Source organism: Natator depressus, chromosome 4, assembly GCF_965152275.1.
Source record: "Natator depressus isolate rNatDep1 chromosome 4, rNatDep2.hap1, whole genome shotgun sequence".
Lineage (NCBI taxonomy): Eukaryota > Metazoa > Chordata > Testudines > Cheloniidae > Natator > Natator depressus.
In genome coordinates, this window is record NC_134237.1 from 133,588,428 (window position 1) to 133,608,194 (window position 19,767).

Consider the following 19,767-nt stretch of genomic DNA (forward strand, 5'->3'; position numbering starts at 1 on the left):
CCTCTGCAACCTCACTTGGGCATGGCACTCTTCTTTCCTCACTCCCTTTCCTAACCTCTTGGGTAACGTTGGTGTTATACTGTTAACTAGATACTGCCCTATCTTCTTTTCTGCTGTGGTAGGTGGCGAGGGGCTGCAAGGGAGTCAGCTATGGCTCCCTGGTTCTCTGGCTGGCTCATTCTCAGCGTAGTTTAAAGCAGCCTGAGGGCGGCTCTAAACTACCCAAGGTCCACCCACCAGCTGAGAACTACTGAAGCACTGTATTTCTCCAGCCCCTAGCAGACCTTCCATGCTGGGCTCAGGGGTTGGCACTGGAGCAGGCTATGTTGGTTCTACACCATTTGAGGACTTCCTACAGTTTTGTGCAACACAAGAGGGCTGCAGAAGACTAGTCAATTTGCCCTGCTGTATTGTGCCCTCCAGTATGGCTGCTTTTCAGTGGTGAGTGAAGGGATTCCTGTGATGGATCAAATAAAATCGGGAGGTCTTGATTTATGCAGATTAGTTGGAAAAACTGCTCGCTCTCTCAGGTATCTCTAAGGCACCTATTACCATTGTATCTAAGCACTAAACACAGCTAATTAACACTAAGCACATCCCCAGGTGCTCTTATCTCTCGGCCTCTCCTCAGTTCCAGAATGTTATTCTCCCCTCCCCCCTTTGTCTTCTCTCTCTCTCTTCTTGCTCTCCTGTCTGTCCCTCAGGGTCCCCCATCATGCACTAGCCCCTGGAAGGATTTTGGTACTGGAGGAAGGCTTAGCAAAATGAGATCATGCAATTTCATCACAAGAGAGTCAGGTTTGGGCCCACTGCAATCTCCTTTGGCAAGGCCAGGTACCTCCTGCTGAAAGTGCTATGGTGACTGTATTATCTGACTACCCTCTGGGGCCCCCCTGCCTCCTAGGAATATATTAACTAGTCCATTTCTGACTTCGAAGAGGAACAAACCTAGAGAACCAATCCCACACAGGAACACAGCTCATGCAGCACTGTGCTCTCAAATGCATTTCCTATTGGCATGAACATTACAAATCAAGGAAATCACCAGGTAAGGCAACATTAGTAACATTAGCGCTATTGTAATAATAGCAAGTAATGGGGTGTAAGATGCACATTGGTAGTAGGGGTAAGTTTAAGGAAATCTAAGGGAGTCTAAATGAATTTAAGGTGATGCAATATATACCCAAGGGGGCAGAAGAAAGGTGTAAACTACATTAAATTAGGTTCACCTAAAGGATGTTGATACATTGAAGAGGGTTCAGGGTTCAGAGAAGAACCACAAGGATTATTAAACGATTAGAAAACATGCCTTATAGTGATAGACTCAAGGAGCTCAATCGATTTACCTTAAAGAGAAGGTTAAGGGGTGATTGATTACAGTCTATAAGTACCTCCATGAGGAACAAATATTTAAAAATGGGCTCTTCAGGCCAGCAGAGAAAGGTAGAACCCAATCCAATGGCTGTGAGTTGGAGCTAGACAAATTCAGACTGGAAATAAGGCGTACATTTTTGACAGTGAGCGTAGTTAACCTTTGGAACAATTTACAAAGGGTTGTGATGGATTCTCCGTCACCAACAATTTTAAAATCAAGACTGGATGTTTTTCTAGAAGATCTGCTCTAGGAATTATTTTGGGGACGTTCTATGTCCTGTTTTACAGAGGAGGTCAGACTAGATGATCACAATGGTCCCTTCTGACCTTGGAACTTATGAATTTAGTCCTTTCACTTTAGGAGTACAACATTTTAAAAGAAACGATTATTCCATATATTGCTGGAATATGTGGAAACTAAAATCTTGATAACGTGAGCAGAACGCTTAGCCTGTGCGCATGCTGTTGCTGTGCGCTGTCAAATAGCTAAAAGAAAAGGAGGACTCGTGGCACCTTAGAGACTAACCAATTTATTTGAGCATAAGCTTTCATGAGCTACAGCTCACTTCATCGGATGCATTCCACCTCAGGGGCAGTTGCATTTCAGCGAAAGATGAAGTAATTCTCCTGTAGGTTCCTTACTTATTCAAACCCATGCGGTACCGTGTGGCTTTTTGAAGCTCTCTGAGATCCTCAGATAAAAGGCATTATGGAAGTGCAAAGTATCCATTCCTTTAATAAACATGATTTCAAAGCTTTCCAGGCTTAATTGTGACAGCAGTCAATATATAGGTGTAGAGGCTTTAGGAACACACTCATTTCTCTCCTCAGGATTTCCATTGTGTCTTAGTGCTCTCCATCTATAAATAAGTCATAGAGGAAGATGCTTCAGCCCTGGTCTACACTAGGACTTTAGGTCGAATTTAGCAGCATTAAATCGATGTAAACCTGCACCCGTCCACACGATGAAGCCCTTTATTTCGACTTAAAGGGCTCTTAAAATCGATTTCCTTACTCCACCCCTGACAAGTGGATTAGCGCTTAAATCGGCCTTGCCGGGTCGAATTTGGGGTACTGTGGACACAATTCGACGGTATTGGCCTCCGGGAGCTATCCCAGAGTGCTCCATTTTGACCACTCTGGACAGCACTCTCAACTCAGATGCACTGGCCAGGTAGACAGGAAAAGAACCGCGAACTTTTGAATCTCATTTCCTGTTTGGCCAGCGTGGCAAGCTGCAGGTGACCATGCAGAGCTCATCAGCAGAGGTGACCATGATGGAGTCTCAGAATCGCAAAAGAGCTCCAGCATGGACCGAACGGGAGGTACGGGATCTGATCGCTGTATGGGGAGAGGAATCCGTGCTATCAGAACTCCGTTCCAGTTTTCGAAATGCCAAAACCTTTGTCAAGATCTCCCAGGGCATGAAGGACAGAGGCCACAACAGGGACCCGAAGCAGTGCCGCGTGAAACTGAAGGAGCTGAGGCAAGCCTACCAGAAAACCAGAGAGGCGAACGGCCGCTCCGGGTCAGAGCCCCAAACATGCCGCTTCTATGATGAGCTGCATGCCATTTTAGGGGGTTCAGCCACCACTACCCCAGCCGTGTTGTTTGACTCCTTCAATGGAGATGGAGGCAATACGGAAGCAGGTTTTGGGGACGAAGAAGATGATGATGATGACGAGGTTGTAGATAGCTCACAGCAAGCAAGCGGAGAAACCGGTTTTCCCGACAGCCAGGAACTGTTTCTCACCCTGGACCTGGAGCCAGTACCCCCTGAACCCACCCAAGGCTGCCTCCTGGACCCAGCAGGCGGAGAAGGGACCTCCGGTGAGTGTACCTTTTAAAATACTATACATGGTTTAAAAGCAAGCATGTGAAAGGATTACTTTGCCCTGGCATTCACGGCTCTCCTGGATATACTCCCAAAGCCTTTGCAAAAGGTTTCTGGGGAGGGCAGACTTATTGCGTCCTTCATGGTAGGACACTTTACCACTCCAGGCCAGTAACACGTACTCGGGAATCATTGTACAACAAAGCATTGCAGTGTATGTTTGCTGGCGTTCAAACAACATCCATTCGTGTGTTATCCTCAGGAGAGTGAGATATAATCCATGGTCACCTGGTTGAAATAGGGTGCTTTTCTTCAGGGGACACTCAGAGGAGCCCATTCCTGCTGGGCTGTTTGCCTGCGGCTGAACAGAAATGTTCCCCGCTGTTAGCCACAGGGAGGGGGGAGGGTTGAGGGGGTAGCCACGCGGTGGGGGGAGGCAAAATGCGACCTTGTAACGAAAGCACATGTGCTATGTATGTAATGTTAACAGCAAGGTTTACCCTGAAAGAGTGTAGCCAGTGTTTTATAAAATGTGTCTTTTTAAATACCGCTGTCCCTTTTCTTTTCTCCACCAGCTGCATGTGTTTCAATGATCACAGGATCTTCTCCTTCCCAGAGGCTAGTGAAGATTAGAAAGAAAAAAAAACGCACTCGAGATGAAATGTTCTCCGAGCTCATGCTGTCCTCCCACACTGACAGAGCACAGACGAATGCGTGGAGGCAAATAATGTCAGACTGCAGGAAAGCACAAAATGACCAGGAGGAGAGGTGGCGGGCTGAAGAGAGTAAGTGGCGGGCTGAAGAGAGTAAGTGGCGGGCTGAAGAGAGGGCTGAAGCTCGAATGTGGCGGCAGCGTGATGAGAGGAGGCAGGATTCAATGCTGAGGCTGCTGGAGGACCAAACCAGTATGCTCCAGTGTATGGTTGAGCTGCAGCAAAGGCAGCTGGAGCACAGACTGCCACTACAGCCCCTGTGTAACCAACCGCCCTCCTCCCCAAGTTCCATAGCCTCCACACCCAGACACCCAAGAACGCGGTGGGGTGGCCACCGGCCAACCAGCCACTCCACCACAGAGGATTGCCCAAAAAAAAAGAAGGCTGTCATTGAATAAATTTTAAAGTTGTAAACTTTTAAAGTGCTGTGTGGCATTTTCCTTCCCTCCTCCACCACCCCTCCTGGGCTACCTTGGTAGTCATCCCCCTATTTGTGTGATGAATGAATAAAGAATGCATGAATGTGAAGCAACAATGACTTTATTGCCTCTGCAAGAGGTGATCAAAGGGAGGAGGGGAGGGTGGTTAACTTACAAGGAAGTAGAGTGAACCAAGGGGCGGGGGGTTTCATCAAGGAGAAACAAACAGAACTTTCACACCGTAGCCTGGCCAGTCATGAAACTGGTTTTCAAAGCCTCTCTGATGCGTACCGCACCCTCCTGTGCCCTTCTAACCGCCCTGGTGTCTGGCTGCGCGTAACCAGCAGCCAGGCGATTTGCCTCAACCTCCCACCCCGCCATAAACGTCTCCCCCTTACTCTCACAGATATTGTGGAGCACACAGCAAGCAGTAATAACAGTGGGAATATTGGTTTCGCTGAGGTCTAAGCGAGTCAGTAAACTGCGCCAGCGCGCCTTTAAACATCCAAATGCACATTCTACCACCATTCTGCACTTGCTCAGCCTGTAGTTGAACAGCTCCTGACTGCTGTCCAGGCTGCCTGTGTACGGCTTCATGAGCCATGGCATTAAGGGGTAGGCTGGGTCCCCAAGGATACATATAGGCATTTCAACATCACCAACAGTTATTTTCTGGTCTGGGAATAAAGTCCCTTCTTGAAGCTTTTGAAACAGACCAGAGTTCCTGAAGATGCGAGCGTCATGTACCTTTCCCGGCCATCCCACGTTGATGTTGGTGAAACGTCCCTTGTGATCCACCAGAGCTTGCAGCACTATTGAAAAGTACCCCTTGCGGTTTATGTACTCGCCGGCTTGGTGCTCCGGTGCCAAGATAGGGATATGGGTTCCGTCTATGGCCCCACCACAGTTAGGGAATCCCATTGCAGCAAAGCCATCCACTATGACCTGCACATTTCCCAAGGTCACTACCCTTGATATCAGCAGATCTTTGATTGCGTGGGCTACTTGCATCACAGCAGCCCCCACAGTAGATTTGCCCACTCCAAATTGATTCCCAACTGACCGGTAGCTGTCTGGCGTTGCAAGCTTCCACAGGGCTATCGCCACTCGCTTCTCAACTGTGAGGGCTGCTCTCATCTTGGTATTCATGCGCTTCAGGGCAGGGGAAAGCAAGTCACAAAGTTCCATGAAAGTGCCCTTACGCATGCGAAAGTTTCACAGCCACTGGGAATCGTCCCAGACCTGCAACACTATGCGGTCCCACCAGTCTGTACTTGTTTCCCGAGCCCAGAATCGGCATTCCACAGCATGAACCTGCCCCATTAGCACCATTATGCATGCATTGGCAGGGCCCATGCTTTCAGAGAAATCTGTGTCCATGTCCTGATCACTCACATGACTGCGCTGACGTCGCCTCCTCGCCCGGTAGCGCTTTGCCAGGTTCTGGTGCTGCATATACTGCTGGATAATGCGTGTGGTGTTTAATGTGCTCCTAATTGCCAAAGTGAGCTGAGCGGCCTCCATGCTTGCCTTGGTATGGCGTCCGCACAGAAAAAAGGCGCGGAATGATTGTCTGCCGTTGCTCTGACGGAGGGAGGGGCGACTGACGACACGGCTTACAGGGTTGGCTTCAGGAGGCTAAAATCCACAAGAGGGTGGCTTTACATCAAGGAGTAGTTCAGGCAGGACTTCACGGAGGGTTCCAATAAGAAATGGTGCACCTAAGTTATTGTTCTTATTGGAACAAGAAGGTTAGCCTGGCCTCTGATTGATACATGGCTAGATCTACCTCACAGCACCTTCTCTGTGAGTGACTGCAGTGTGACCTAGAGGAATGAGTCCCCTAGACAGGGGAGGAGGCAAATGAGTACAAAACAAATCTGGTCTATTTCTTGTTTTGATCCACTCCATCTATCTTTTACATCTTTGGCTGGCAGCAGACGGTGAAGAATGACTGCAAGCCATCCACATCTCATGGCTGCTCGGCAGAAGATGGTACAGTATGACTGCTAGCCATCCTCATCTCTTGCCTGCCTGGCAGAAGATGGCACAGTTCGATTGCTAGCCATCGTCATCTCTTGCCTGCCCGGCAGAAGATGGTACAATACGATTGCTAGCCATCGTCATCTCTTGCCTGCCCGGCAGAAGATGGTACAATACGACTGCTAGTAATCCGTATTGCCTGCCTGCTCACCATTAGACGGTTCAATACGACTGACTGCAGGACTAAAGAGAATGACCTGGTCAAGTCACAAAAAATTTAGTCCCTGCGCCCATGTCTGCCCAGGCGCTCCCAGCCGACGCGGCCAGGAGCACCTTGGACATGACGATGACGGCTACCAGTCGTATTGTACCGTCTGCTGCCACAAGGCAATGGGTTGCTGCTACTGTGTAGCAATGCCGTACCGCGTCTGCCAGCACCCAGGAGACATACGGTGACGGTTACCTGAGCGGGCTCCATGCTTGCGGTGGTATGGCGTCCGCACAGGTAACTCAGGAAAAAAGGCGCGAAACGATTGTCTGCCCTTGCCTTCACAGAGGGAGGGAGGGAACGGGGGCCGGACAATATGTACCCAGAACCACCCGCGACAATGTTTTAGCCCAATCAGAGTGCTCCATTGGGCTGCTCTGGACAGCACTCTCAACTCAGATGCACGATTGTTTGCCGTTGCTCTGACGCAGGGAGGGGCGACTGAGGACACGGCTTACAGGGTTGACTTCACGGAGGGTTCCAATAAGAAATGGTGCACCTAAGTTATTGTTCTTATTGGAACAAGGAGGTTAGCCTGGCCTCTGATTGATACATGGCTAGATCTACCTCGCTGCACCTTCTCTGTGCGTGACTGCAGTGTGACCTAGAGGAATGAGTCCCCTAGACAGGGGAGAAGGCAAATGAGTACAAAACAAATCTGGTCTATTTCTTGTTTTGATCCACTCCATCTATCTTTTACATCTTTGGCTGGCAGCAGACGGTGCAGAAGGACTGCATGCCATCCACATCTCATGGCTGCTCGGCAGAAGACGGTGCAATAGGACTGCTAGCAATCCATATTGCCTGCCTGCTCACCATAAGACGGTTCAATAGGACTGACTGCCGGACTAAAAAAAATGACCTGGTCAAGTCACTAAAAATTTAGTCCCTGCGCCCATGTCTGCCCAGGCGCTCCTGATCGACCTCACACAGGCGACCAGGAGTACCTCGGACATGACGAGGACGGCTACCAGTCGTATTGTACCGTCTGCTGCCACAAGGCAATGGGTTGTTGCTACTGTGTAGCAATGCCGTGCCGCGTCTGCCAGCACCCAGGAGACATACGGTGACGGTTACCTGAGCGGGCTCCATGCTTGCGGTGGTATGGCGTCCGCACAGGTAACTCAGGAAAAAAGGCGCGAAACGATTGTCTGCCCTTGCTTTCACGGAGGGAGGGAGGGAAGGGGGGGACTGACGATATGTACCCAGAACCACCCGCGACAATGTTTCAGCCCCATCAGGCATTGGGATCTCAACCCAGAATTCCAATGGGCAGCGGAGACTGCGGGAACTGTGGGATAGCTACCCACAGTGCAACGCTCCGGAAGTCGACTCTAGCCTCGGTACTGTGGAAGCACTCTGCCGAGTTAATGCACTTAATGCACTTCTGTGGGGACACACACACTCGAATATATAAAACCGATTTCTAAAAAACCGACTTCTATAAATTCGACCTTATTCCGTAGTGTAGACATACCCTCAGAGAACACAGGAGACAGCATGGGAAAACCCTTTTCCCCAGGCTCCATGCCCACGTGGTTGAAAGACACAAACTTTTGAACTCTGAGTGGAAGGATTCTGAGCGTTCCCAGCACCAAGTTTCTCAGCAAGTCTTTGATCGCTTGATTGATATACCCTTTCCCACAGTTGCACTGACTGCGCTCATTCAGACCCTGCTTCCCATTCACGAGAAATCTCGTGGAGTGGGTGGGTTTTTTAGGTCAAACAGTTCCAGACTCACCGAGTTAAGATTAAAAAGCTCCCCATTTCGTTCTTTTCCTGGAAGGTCAATTTGCACTGCTGGCAACATAGTCCCAGTTTCAGCAAAGGCACATCCAGACCTGAAGCTAGGTTTTGGAAGAGGATTCTTTCATCTAAGCAATGACATGATCATGGATTTGAACTTGTGGAGCTGAGAGGCTAGCTAGCAAGAAGTGACAGCCAAAGGGCAAAGCTAGCAAGAAGTGACAGCCAAAGGGCAAAGCTGTGACACCTCTTAGGGATTCATAAAGCTGCCTTCACGTTGCTATGAAATAGAAATAAAAGCTCTTGCAGCGAAGAGGTTTACATTGTACAAGAGCATTGTTTTTAAACACAACTTGCCGGTACTGATCCTCCCGAGATGCTGTCAGGTCCCTCCCCTCCTCTCCTCCCCAGGGCCTTGTTTACGTGATGATTAGTTGGGAAGAGCATAAGCTGGAATCCCTGCCACATCAGTTCCTAGAAGCCCTTTAATGAGAGACGCTTTTGCCTCATCCCCAGCCCATTAGATCATCCACCTAAGGCCTGGTCCACACTTAACTGAGACCGAACTAGCCATGTTCCTCAGGGCTGTGAAAAAAGTTTACACATCCGAGCACTGTAGTTAGGCCAACCGAGCCCTTGGTGTGGGTGCGGCTAGGTCGATGGGAGAGAACCCCCGCTCGGGGAGGCGGACTAACTGCACCGAAGGCAAACCCTTGCGTGGGCGCAGGAAGTGCCCACGCCATGGCACCGCAGTGGCGTAGCTGCAGTGCTGTCACTGCCGGTCACAGTGCAGACACAGCCGCAGCACGGGCAGCGAGGAGGAAAAACACCACACACTGATGTGCTGCTTGAATGAACGTAACTGTGCGAGTTGCTCTTCAGCGCTAGGGGGAAATTGTCTCCGTGCTACAGGAGAACGGGCCCGCAGCCAATCCAAGAACGAGGCAAAGTAGTCTCTGCATTTCTGCTGTCTCGACAGGCTCGATCCTGCAAGGTGCTGTGTGCTCTGCCCCTGACCCAGTAACACTCTCAAGCTCATGCTCAACTATAAGCATTTGACTTGTGCCACTGACTTCAGTGGGGGTTTGGATCAGGCCCTCAGTCTGGATTAAATAAGAACCGATTCCCCACTTCCTTTTTGACCGAGACAGTTAAACCCCCACCATGTCACCGGAGCACCTTTACCCAACATGTCAGCCGAGCCTCTTTGGCGAAGAGGCTGAGAATTACGGTTAGCATTACTATTTGTATTGAAGTAGTGCCTAGGAACCCCAGTCATGCACCAGGACCCCATTGTGCTAGATGCTGTACATACGTAGAACAAAGACAGTCCTTGCCCCAAAGAGCTTACAATTTCTAATCCCCCTTGCTGCCTCCAAAAAAGAAGCATTGCTCATTCTCATGCCCGCTGCCCTTCCTGGGAGAAGCAGAGGTGTCAAAACACCAGCAGACAAACTTACCTCACTCTGCTTCCAGCCCAGCCAGAAGCATCACACGACTTTCTTCCCAATTTTGCAAACTCAAGAAGTTTGGCAAAGCCTTTGACAAGCGTCCAACCTTTTGGGTGCTCATCTGATTTGAGCTACGCTACAAAGACAAGCTGTGTCAGGGAATCTGGTTATACGTGTGGTCCCAAGTTATAGTATAGCCTTGGCCTCCGCATGTTTTCCAATCAGGCTTTAGCCTTGATGCTTTCCTGGTACCATCCTGCAGCATGATGCATTTCAATTGTTATCTGTATCAGAGTAGCACAATGCAACTCTCTTGTTCTAGAGTTCTGGAAAACTTTCTGGGATAGCCAGTTTAACCCTTTTATATCAGACTGATTTGTGCATCCTCCTGGTTTGATCATTATACTTGACTACTCACCACATCCAGAGGGACATTCCCAAATCAGACGTTTACAGGAGTAAGATCTCTCTCTAGCAAAGTCACAGCAAGTACTCTCAGGGCATTCCATGCCCAGGCAGGTGAGCCAGGTTCTAAATTGCTCTAATGGGCCTTCTTACAAGCTGTTACATTCTTCATCTGCAGCCTCCTGGTTCTCAGAAAGGTGAGACATTCTTTACTACCTCTTATAGTTTGCATGGCAACTTCCACCTTCTCTCTATGTGTGTGTGTATATATCTATATATCTACTTATTATATATTCCATTCTATGCATCCGATGAAGTGAGCTGTAGCCCACAAAAGCTTATGCTCAGATAAATTTGTTAAGTCTCTAAGGTGCCACAAGTACTCCTGTTCTTTTTGTGGATACAGACTAACACGGCTACTACTCTAAACCTTTCCTACCTGGGAAATCATTAAAGAAATTCTGATCCTTAAGACTAAAAGCCCCATCATGAACTGCAGTATGGCACCACCCACGCTGATCACACTCTAGGGTGAAGTCACCCTGACACTACAGAGAGTAAGACAGAGTTTGCCTCCTTCTATGCCCATTCTCTGTCCGTTCAAACTAAGGCAACAAACTCTTTCTGAATCACATATGAGTGGGGAGTAGAAGCCATTCATAAGCGCATGACCACTACATGCATATGCAAAGAAGGGGGTGAGTTTCAATTCAAATAGCTCGGCTGTGAATTATTGAATAGTGCAGAACAGGTTTAAGTGCAGCAGTTTGCAGCTTTGGATGGAAGGAAAAATAGTACCTGCATGTTAAATAGAGAAAAGCTCCTTTCTCCGTTTAAGGAATACCCAGGACTGCCTGCTACAGGAGGGAGATACAACTGCTTTGGGTCAGAGTAACTAGAGCTGGATGAAATGTTTCGGCAGAAATTTTTTCAAAAGAAACTTTTCAATGTCAAACTGGAAAAAAGTTTTCAGAATTAAAAAAACCCTGAAAAACAAACAAAAAGAAGTTACGTTTTTGGAAAGCAAAAAAAATTTTTTTTGTGGGAGTAGGATCCCCTCTAATCCCACTGAGGGTTACCAAAAGAAACTACACCATTTGCTCAAGAAATTCCCTGAAAAAGCACAAGAACAAATCCGCACAGACATACCCCTGGAACCCCGACCTGGGGTATTCTATCTGCTACCCAAGATCCATAAACCTGGAAATCCTGGACACCCCATCATTTCAGGCATTGGCACCATGACAGCAGGATTGTCTGGCTATGTAGACTCCCTCCTCAGGCCCTACGCTACCAGCACTCCCAGCTATCTTTGAGACACCACTGACTTCCTGAGGAAACTACAATCCATCGGTGATCTTCCTGAAAACACCATCCTGGCCACTATGGATGTAGAAGCCCTCTACACCAACATTCCACACAAAGATGGACTACAAGCCATCAAGAACACTATCCCCGATAATGTCATGGCAAACCTGGTGGCTGAACTTTGTGACTTTGTCCTCACCCATAACTATTTCACATTTGGGGACAATATATACCTTCAAATCAGCGGCACTGCTATGGGTACCCGCATGGCCCCACAGTATGCCAACATTTTTATGGCTGACTTAGAACAACGCTTCCTCAGCTCTCGTCCCCTAATGCCCCTACTCTACTTGCGCTACATTGATGATATCTTCATCATCTGGACCCATGGAAAAGCAGCCTTTGAGGAATTCCACCATGATTTCAACAATTTCCATCCCACCATCAACCTGGACCAGTCCACACAAGAGATCCACTTCCTGGACACTATGGTGCTAATAAGCGATGGTCACATAAACACCACCCTACACCAGAAACCTACTGACCACTGTTCCTACCCACATGCCTCCAGCTTTCATCCAGACCACACCACACGATCCATTGTCTACAGCCAAGCTCTACGATACAACCGCATTTGCTCCAACCCCTCAGACAGAGACAAACACCTACAAGATCGCTATCAAGCATTCTTACAACTACAATACCCACCTGCTGAAGTGAAGAAACAGATTGACAGAGCCAGAAGAGTACCCAGAAGTCACCTACTACAGGACAGGCCCAACAAAGAAAATAACAGAACGCCACTAGCCATCACCTTCAGCCCCCAACTAAAACCCCTCGAACGCATCATCAAGGATCTACAACCTATCCTGAAGGACGACCCATCGCTCTCACAGATCTTGGGAGACAGGCCAGTCCTTGCTTACAGACAGCCCCCCAACCTGAAGCAAATACTCACCAGCAACCACACAACAGAATCACTAACCCAGGAACCTATCCTTGCAACAAAGCCCGTTGCCAACTGTGTCCACAGATCTATTCAGGGGACACCATCATAGGGCCTAATCACATCAGCCACACTATCAGAGGCTCATTCACCTGCACATCTACCAATGTGATATATGCCATCATGTGCCAGCAATGCCCCTCTGCCATGTACATTGGTCAAACTGGACAGTCTCTACGTAAAAGAATAAATGGACACAAATCAGACGTCAAGAATTATAACATTCAAAAACCAGTCGGAGAACACTTCAATCTCTTTGGTCACTCGATTACAGACCTAGAAGTTGCAATTCTTAAACGAAAAAACTTCAAAAACAGACTCCAATGAGAGACTGCTGAATTGGAATTAATTTGCAAACTGGATACAATTAACTTAGGCTTGAATAAAGACTGGGAGTGGATGTGTCATTACACAAAGTAAAACTATTTCCCCATGTTTATTTCCTCAGACGTTCTTGTCAACTGCTGGAAATGGCCCACCTTGATTATCACTACAAAAGGTTTTTCCCTCCCCACTCTCCTGCTGGTAATAGCTCACCTTAAGTGATCACTCTCGTTACAGCGTGTATGGTAACACCCATTGTTTCATGTTCTCTATGTATATAAATCTCCCCACTGTATTTTCCACTGAATGCATCCGATGAAGTGAGCTGTACCTCACGAAAGCTTATGCTCATATAAATTTGTTCATCTCTAAGGTGCCACAAGTACTCCTTTTCTTTTTGCGTATATAGCACTTGCTATTCTGGGCTTTTTCTCCTTGTAGGAAAGCCCTAAGGCAGACAGAGGTTAAGTGCTTGCTCAAGAACACACAGCAAATCTATCGTACAGATGAGACCCCAAGTGTCCCAATTCCCAGGCTTGAAGTCTAACTACTCACCAGCATTCCTTCCTTAAAAGCTTTGGGTGGTAAATGTTCAACAGAAAAATTCTTGGAAGTAGCAAGGGCCCCTTCCCCCCACCTCTATCAAAGATCCTTTGTTGAAAGTTTTTCAAAACCATTAGAACCAGGAAGACCCCCTCAAACACAGACTCATTGAAAGTGACGGCCCCTGGCCTGAAGATCTTACTTTCTAAATAGACAAGAGAGAGGTCCGTATGGAATTTCACTGCTTCACAGCCCTGCCCCACACAGCTACGGGCAGAAGTCTGTGGTGTAGATCTGGCCTCAGGACACTCCTGCTTCCAGAGAGATAAAGCTTTACATTATTTGGTCTTAGGCTTGGCCTACGCTCAGTTTTTGTACTGCTGTAACTTTTTTGGCTAGAGATGTGATTTTTAACTGGAATAGCTATAAACCCCTTATCGTGGACCCATATATACCAGTATAAAGGTGCCGTACATCAGTATAGCTTAGTCCTCTTCCCACACAGGAATACACACTTCTATACCGGTATAACCACATTCATGCTAAGGGCTTATTCTGCTTTTAGTATATCAGTATAACTACAGCAGTACAACTTTGTGTCCAGACAAGCCTTTCGATTCTACTTCCAGCACAAAAGAAAAGACCTGATGGTCATTTACACTAAAGCCAGTTTACACTGCTCAGGTTGTAGAAAGGGGCCCTTGGCCTTGTCGACCCACAAGTCATCCCGCTCCAGTTATACCAGTGGGTTCAGCCCCCGTGTGGACACAATTATCCTGCTATAAAAGTGTTTATATTGGGATAGTTTACTCCCATACAGGAAGGGGAACAAGCTAGTCACGTATAAGGCATCTTTACAGTGATGTAACTGCTTTCACACAAGGGGTATTCAGTACAACTGTTTGGGTAAAACACACCCCTAGCTGAAGCACTTATACCAGTACAAGTTGTGTGCGTAGACCAGGCCTTAGTGTAAATGATAACTAGGCCCCCGAGTGTCCAGCAGTAGGGTAATAAAAGCAGTGTATATCCACTGTAATGCGCAGAATTTATTTTTTGGCCAGGCAATCTAGGTCAGGTTTTAGTTACAGAAAGATAACTTGTGGTGGGTGCGCTGCGAAACTTCTGGCACCATCAGTCTGTTTCTAGAGTTCTGCTCATCATAACTTTTCTTCAGCAACAGGGGGAAGAAACATTAAATCCCTCGTTTTCCCCTTCAACATATTAGCAAAAAAATCCATCCCCCCTGTAAGATCAGGGTTTCCACTTCTTATTTCTCAGCCACGGGAAATGCCTCCATGCGGACTCCATTAGGGAGGAGAGAACCAGTCTGGATTAAATTAAAATTGACCAATATTTTCATGCAAAATGTATGTAAGATCTGAAGAAGTTCAAGGAGCATCTTTTTGTTCTATTGTTCCTGCCGCATTTCCCTGCTCCCTGATGTTGGCTGGGACTGGAAGTACCAAAAGCCCACAAGAGGGGCTGTTCTGGTGACGTTCCAGACTCGGCCTCAGCACCGCATCTCTTGAGAAAACCTGATCTCACCAGACTTCCTGTCCAATTGCCAGCCCAGAGAGACTTGGACAAGCCTCCAGCTTTGGGATATCTATCCAGAAAAAATGGAGCCAACCTCCCCGAGTCAGACTGGAGGGAAACAGAGGGATGGTTCTCTAATCCAGCACTCCCCACAATCCCAAAGGACCCTGGCTGTTTCTGCTAACAAAAGATCAGCAGCAAAACAGTTGATGGTAAACTTTAAATTGCCCTCACTGGTCTTCAGCCATAACAATCCCTTTGCTTCTTTGGAGGCACCTCACTTCAAGCTACCATTTGTCTGAGAAGCGATAGGCTAGCATACAGCCAAAAACCAGCACTGTCCAGCTCCGGGGACTTCCTAGACTTTTGCTATGTAGCAGCAAACTAAAAGCTTCACTGAAATTTTTACCCTCTTTCATAGAAACTATACCCCAGACCACCTTTCAGAATAAGGTCTCATTCCTGCCAAACCTCCATACCTGGAGCTGCCATTGGACTTTAACCGGAGTGCTGAGCTTAGAGGATTTGTAGAATTGGATCCTTAAGTGATACATAATAGCAGCCGGAGAGAGAACCTGAGTGGCTTGGACCTGGGCGTGGGGGAAGTGGAGAGGATGTTTTCAGATGCAACCTGAAAAGAGATAGAGAGCAGATGGAAAGGCCAGAAAGGCTGTTCCAGACAAAAGTGCCCACGGAGCTAAAGGCTTTTGCACCAACAGTACAAATGCCAAGCGTGTGTGGAAGGGCCCTGAAGTAGGTGTGAGCACATGGACGTTTTAAAAAGAAATTTGGAGAGCTTTTGCCTCCAGACGCCCACACACTAAGGCCCCCATTCTGCAAACATTTACACACGTGAGTAGTTCCATTCACCCGCATAGGCTCAACACACACGAGCAGTCACATTGAACTCAATGCGAGTGCTCATGTGCATAAGTGTTTGCAAGATCAGGAACTAAGTACACCCAAGTTAGCGCCATCCATATGATCTGTGAATTAAAGAATGTGCACATTAACAAAAGACTCCTGCTGTCATGTTTTGTCTCTCTGTGACAAAAGCTACATGCACACAGAGTCCATTGTGTGGGTCTCCCCTAAACACAGAACAAAAGTCCAAGAGGTTACACTGGTGACAGAACACAGACAGAATTGCTCATACAAATGCATCATTAAAAAGGAACATATTCCCATATGGCCAGCTGGGGTAAAAGACTTTCAAATAGTTCATTCATTTTCCTTCAGCCTCCCATCCACCCGACCCAACGTCCTTTCCTCCTTCACACCATTCCCTGATTACAAGGGCTCTCCCTGGCACCACTGAATTCAGGCCCAAAGTGAGCTCAGTGCTGTTCAGTCATGTAGGAAGATACAGTCCCTGCCCCAAGAGCTTACGATCCACAAACCTCTTTATGGATAAGGCACTCTGTCCTGCTCATGCTCAGCTCCTTTCCTCGACCACTGAAGAAAGTCTGGTAGCCCCTGCCTCCTTTAATAAGACGAACAGCAGTGTAGGCTGGGGCCCTCAGTCACCAACCTGGGAAAACTGGTCAGGTCAGTTCCTAGCCCTTATACCAAAGCTCGATTTTCGGTTTTCTGTGACTAGAAAGTTGGCAACCCTAGGTCCACAGGGTCTCACCACCTCATAGTTCTCTGCTACAGGTATAGGAACGTGTCCTCCCAGCCCTCTTGGGCCCAGGCTTTCTCCTTTACATCCTCCAGCCCCAATCACCTCATGCTGCCCAGCTGGGTTGGATTTCCCAGCACCTATCTGCTTGCTCGTCTCGTCTTCAGAACAGAGCTGGCTGCTCCCTAGCTCACCCGGCCCTTAGACGGGCAGACGGCCCTGTTACAGGGAGTCAGTGTTGTCCAGTGGTTAATGCATGGCATGGCAACCCAGAACTCTAAGATTCTATTCCCTGCTCTACCACTGACCCCCCCCCCGACCCCGGCCAAATCACTTTCTCTTTGCCTCGGTTTCCCCTCCTAACCTTTGTGTCTTTAGTGCAAAGACCGTCTCTCACTGTCTATACACCGAGTAGTACTTGGGGGCCCTGAACTTCAGTAGGGCCTCTAGCTGCTATGGTATTCAATATTAATAAAATATAATAAGACATAATAAATTATTAGGGTTTGGGGTGAAAAAAGAAGGGGAGCTACCAGAAAATAATGGGGGTGGGAGAACTTGCTCAAGGGAACATGCCTTCAAGGACTCAGGTAATAAATTATGATATAATAATGCATATCTATTAAAAATTATAATAACCATTTAATATACTCAATTATTAATATAAGCAGAAATCTATATTATAATCTAGTAACAATTAATAACAACACAGCCGTTGTCTTTTGTAATAGTCAGACCAGCATGGGTTGGTGGCAGAACTGAAGGGGGCTTTGATGAATGATATGGAAGGGGACAGGGAGGTTGCTGGGCCCAGGGGAAGAAATCAGTTCAAGGTTTGCCTGAGTAACAAGTGAGACTTTGAGCTGACTCGTGATTAACTACCGCCCCCATCTCCATAACCACCCCCATCTCCACCCCTGCAAGAGAAGTTAATCCCAGGCTACAGAGAGGTTTAGCCTAACATTTCCCAACTTGGCACTTAATTGTAGACACCTCCATAGGAGGGCTGATTTTCACACCACTGAGAGATTAGAACCTGGCCCTCATCTAGAGATTTATAATGAATTCAGCATTCGGTCGGACTGAAATGAAATCGCTGACTCTAAAAATCTCTGTCTGTGGTCATACTGATGTTTTAGCACTGGCGAGAACAGCCGTATCTGATTCTAAGGACAAAGATTCTGATTCTGACCTCACAGTGGCTTTACGCATCGGCTTCAATGGAGTTAATCCTGATTTACTCCAGTATGACGGAGAGAAAATTCAAACCTCGATTTTAAAGATGAAACCCGCCAGAAGTGGATTTCAGCCCCTCCAACTCCAGGGCAAATCTCCTAGGGTTAAATCTGATGTCCGCCTGCATCCCATGTCCTACACTGACACTTTGGAAAATAAGCCATGGCCTCTCCATGGCCCAAGCAGCTATGGAGCTTCTTCCCTTCTCCAGGAATATACAGATGTAGAAGTTTCCTTCTTCCATCTTTGTCAGAGCAGCATGGCCCAACATGCTTTGAGGAGCAACTGGCAACACATGGCCAATTGTCCCAGCAATACATCTACTAAGTATTTTCAAAATTCAGGTCCATTTCCCCCCTGCCAGTTAAGCCCAAAACACTTGAAATCTTTAAGGCAGATTTGACGTTTCAATCATGCACCCCTCTCCCCCCCACCAAAAAAGAAAAACCCCAACAAAACAAATTGCCTTGGTGCCAATGCCCTCGACTGTTTACCCTGAGTGTACACAGAAATGAAATGGAACCTGTAAAATGTGGAGGATGATTCTCCACGGCCCTGTGTGGTCAGTTACGCCCAGGCACAAATCGTGCTGAATGGGAGGGAATGGCTAAGCAAGGAGCAGGTGGGTGCTCCCTCTGTGGGTGCATAAGGCCATAACCAAGGTGGTTCTGACACTTGGGGAGCAGTGGTGACAGACTGAGAGACTGTGTCGGGGCTCTGTGCCCCAGAGAGCTCTGGTCTGCAGTGCATCTCTCTGCAGCACTGCTGCAGTAGTGCGTGGGAGAAGCAGGGAGCGGCCAGTGGCTCTGCAAGGACCCAGGAGCTGTTCCCTGCTGAGCCAGGCCACAAAGGGTGTGATATGAAACTGAGTGGCCAAGCCCGCCCTGCTGGGTCAGAGCAGGGTGAACATGGCCAGGCTTGGTGCCGAGAGTGAAGTCTTCCCCGTGGGGGGCGGGAGGGATCTTTCCTGAGCTGAGCTGCTGCACCAGATGTGTAATGGGAGCTCTTCCTGCCTTTGATCCTTCTCAGGATAAAATGCGCACGTCTGATTTTTGCAGCTTCTATTCTTTCCCCTGCTTGGCGATATGGACTCACCTGCAATTAGGGACATGTGTCTGCCAAATGCTTCATGCAGGAAAGAGGGCTATAATTTATTTCACAAACTCCAGGCTTCTTGTTGTTTTTCGGTGCATGCCGGGAAATGAGGTGAGTGCCCAGTGCTTTAACTCTCAACACGCCTGCTTTAGCCAAGTGAATTTAGTACAAGTGAAAAGGTGGCAGAGGAACAGCCCTGGAGACTGAAGTCCCGTGTTTATCCCCAGATACGGCACAGCCCATGCAAGCTTCACCTCCCCTCCCCTCCAATGTGTCTCAGTTCTGATAGTAAAGACCAGCGCCACTTTGGCCCATTCTCCCTTTGGCCTAGCTGCTGAGGCTGCCTATGGATTAGCCCTAGAGCTAAACTGGGCTTTGGTGCAGTGGGGCTCTGACAAGAGTCAGACTTGCCTGTTCCGAGATTCCACCCGAACTCCAGGGTTTATTTATACATCGATGTACAGCTGGAAAACAAGCCAGCTTGGTCCAAAAGCCACTTGGCACGAATTCAAGGCTCCAAGCAATATGCATCCAGTGAGCGCGGGTTTGTGTGCACACACCTTAAACTACCAACTGCCACTTTCCAGATTATCCAAGTGCTTGAATGGTCATTCCCAACAATTTCCACTGGCTAGCTCCAGCCCTGGCAGTTAGCCAATGCCTAAGAAGCAGATAATCCTATTCCAGTACAGTGTTTAAGGAAGTTGTTTCACCTGAGCTGTGTTCTCAAAGGTTGTTCGCTACCATAGAACTCCCTCTCTCTCTGAGGGAGGAATGGTACGAGCTGTGAGGGACTGGAGGTCTCAAATCCAGGTCCATAGGTCCCGAGACAGCGTTTGGGCTGCAGCTCCCTGGACCCACTTGAGCGGGGGCCACCAGAGCTCTAGCTCATCTTAGGCTTG

The 19,767-nt window shown here is 48.0% G+C and overlaps 2 protein-coding genes across 5 annotated transcripts in view; one reads left to right on the forward strand and one right to left on the reverse strand.

Annotated features, from left to right (window-relative positions):
* The window catches only part of LZTS3 (leucine zipper tumor suppressor family member 3), a 134,253-nt gene that overhangs the window by 47,263 nt on the left and 67,223 nt on the right, over positions 1-19,767 (reverse strand). The window contains exon 2 of one of the 4 annotated variants that reach the window (XM_074951928.1): positions 15,393-15,544. The exons of the other annotated variants lie outside the window; for them this stretch is intronic. The gene's annotated coding sequence lies outside the window, so the exon portion shown is untranslated. The remainder of the gene's footprint in view (positions 1-15,392; positions 15,545-19,767) is intronic. 4 annotated transcript variants of the gene reach the window in all.
* Positions 2,186-4,319, forward strand: LOC141986991 (uncharacterized). Its single transcript, XM_074952078.1, has 2 exons — positions 2,186-3,204; positions 3,784-4,319. Exons 1-2 carry the CDS (start codon positions 2,622-2,624, stop codon positions 4,317-4,319), a joined length of 1,119 nt encoding a protein of 372 aa, XP_074808179.1. The 5' UTR covers positions 2,186-2,621.

Excerpts from the sequence above, each read along its gene's own strand:
- LOC141986991 (XM_074952078.1), top strand. The coding sequence starts at position 2,622 with ATGCAGAGCTCATCAGCAGAGGTGACCATGATGGAGTCTCAGAATCGC. Across the intron at positions 3,205-3,783 it reads AGGCGGAGAAGGGACCTCCG|CTGCATGTGTTTCAATGATC; the intron begins GTGAGTGTACCT and ends TTTCTCCACCAG.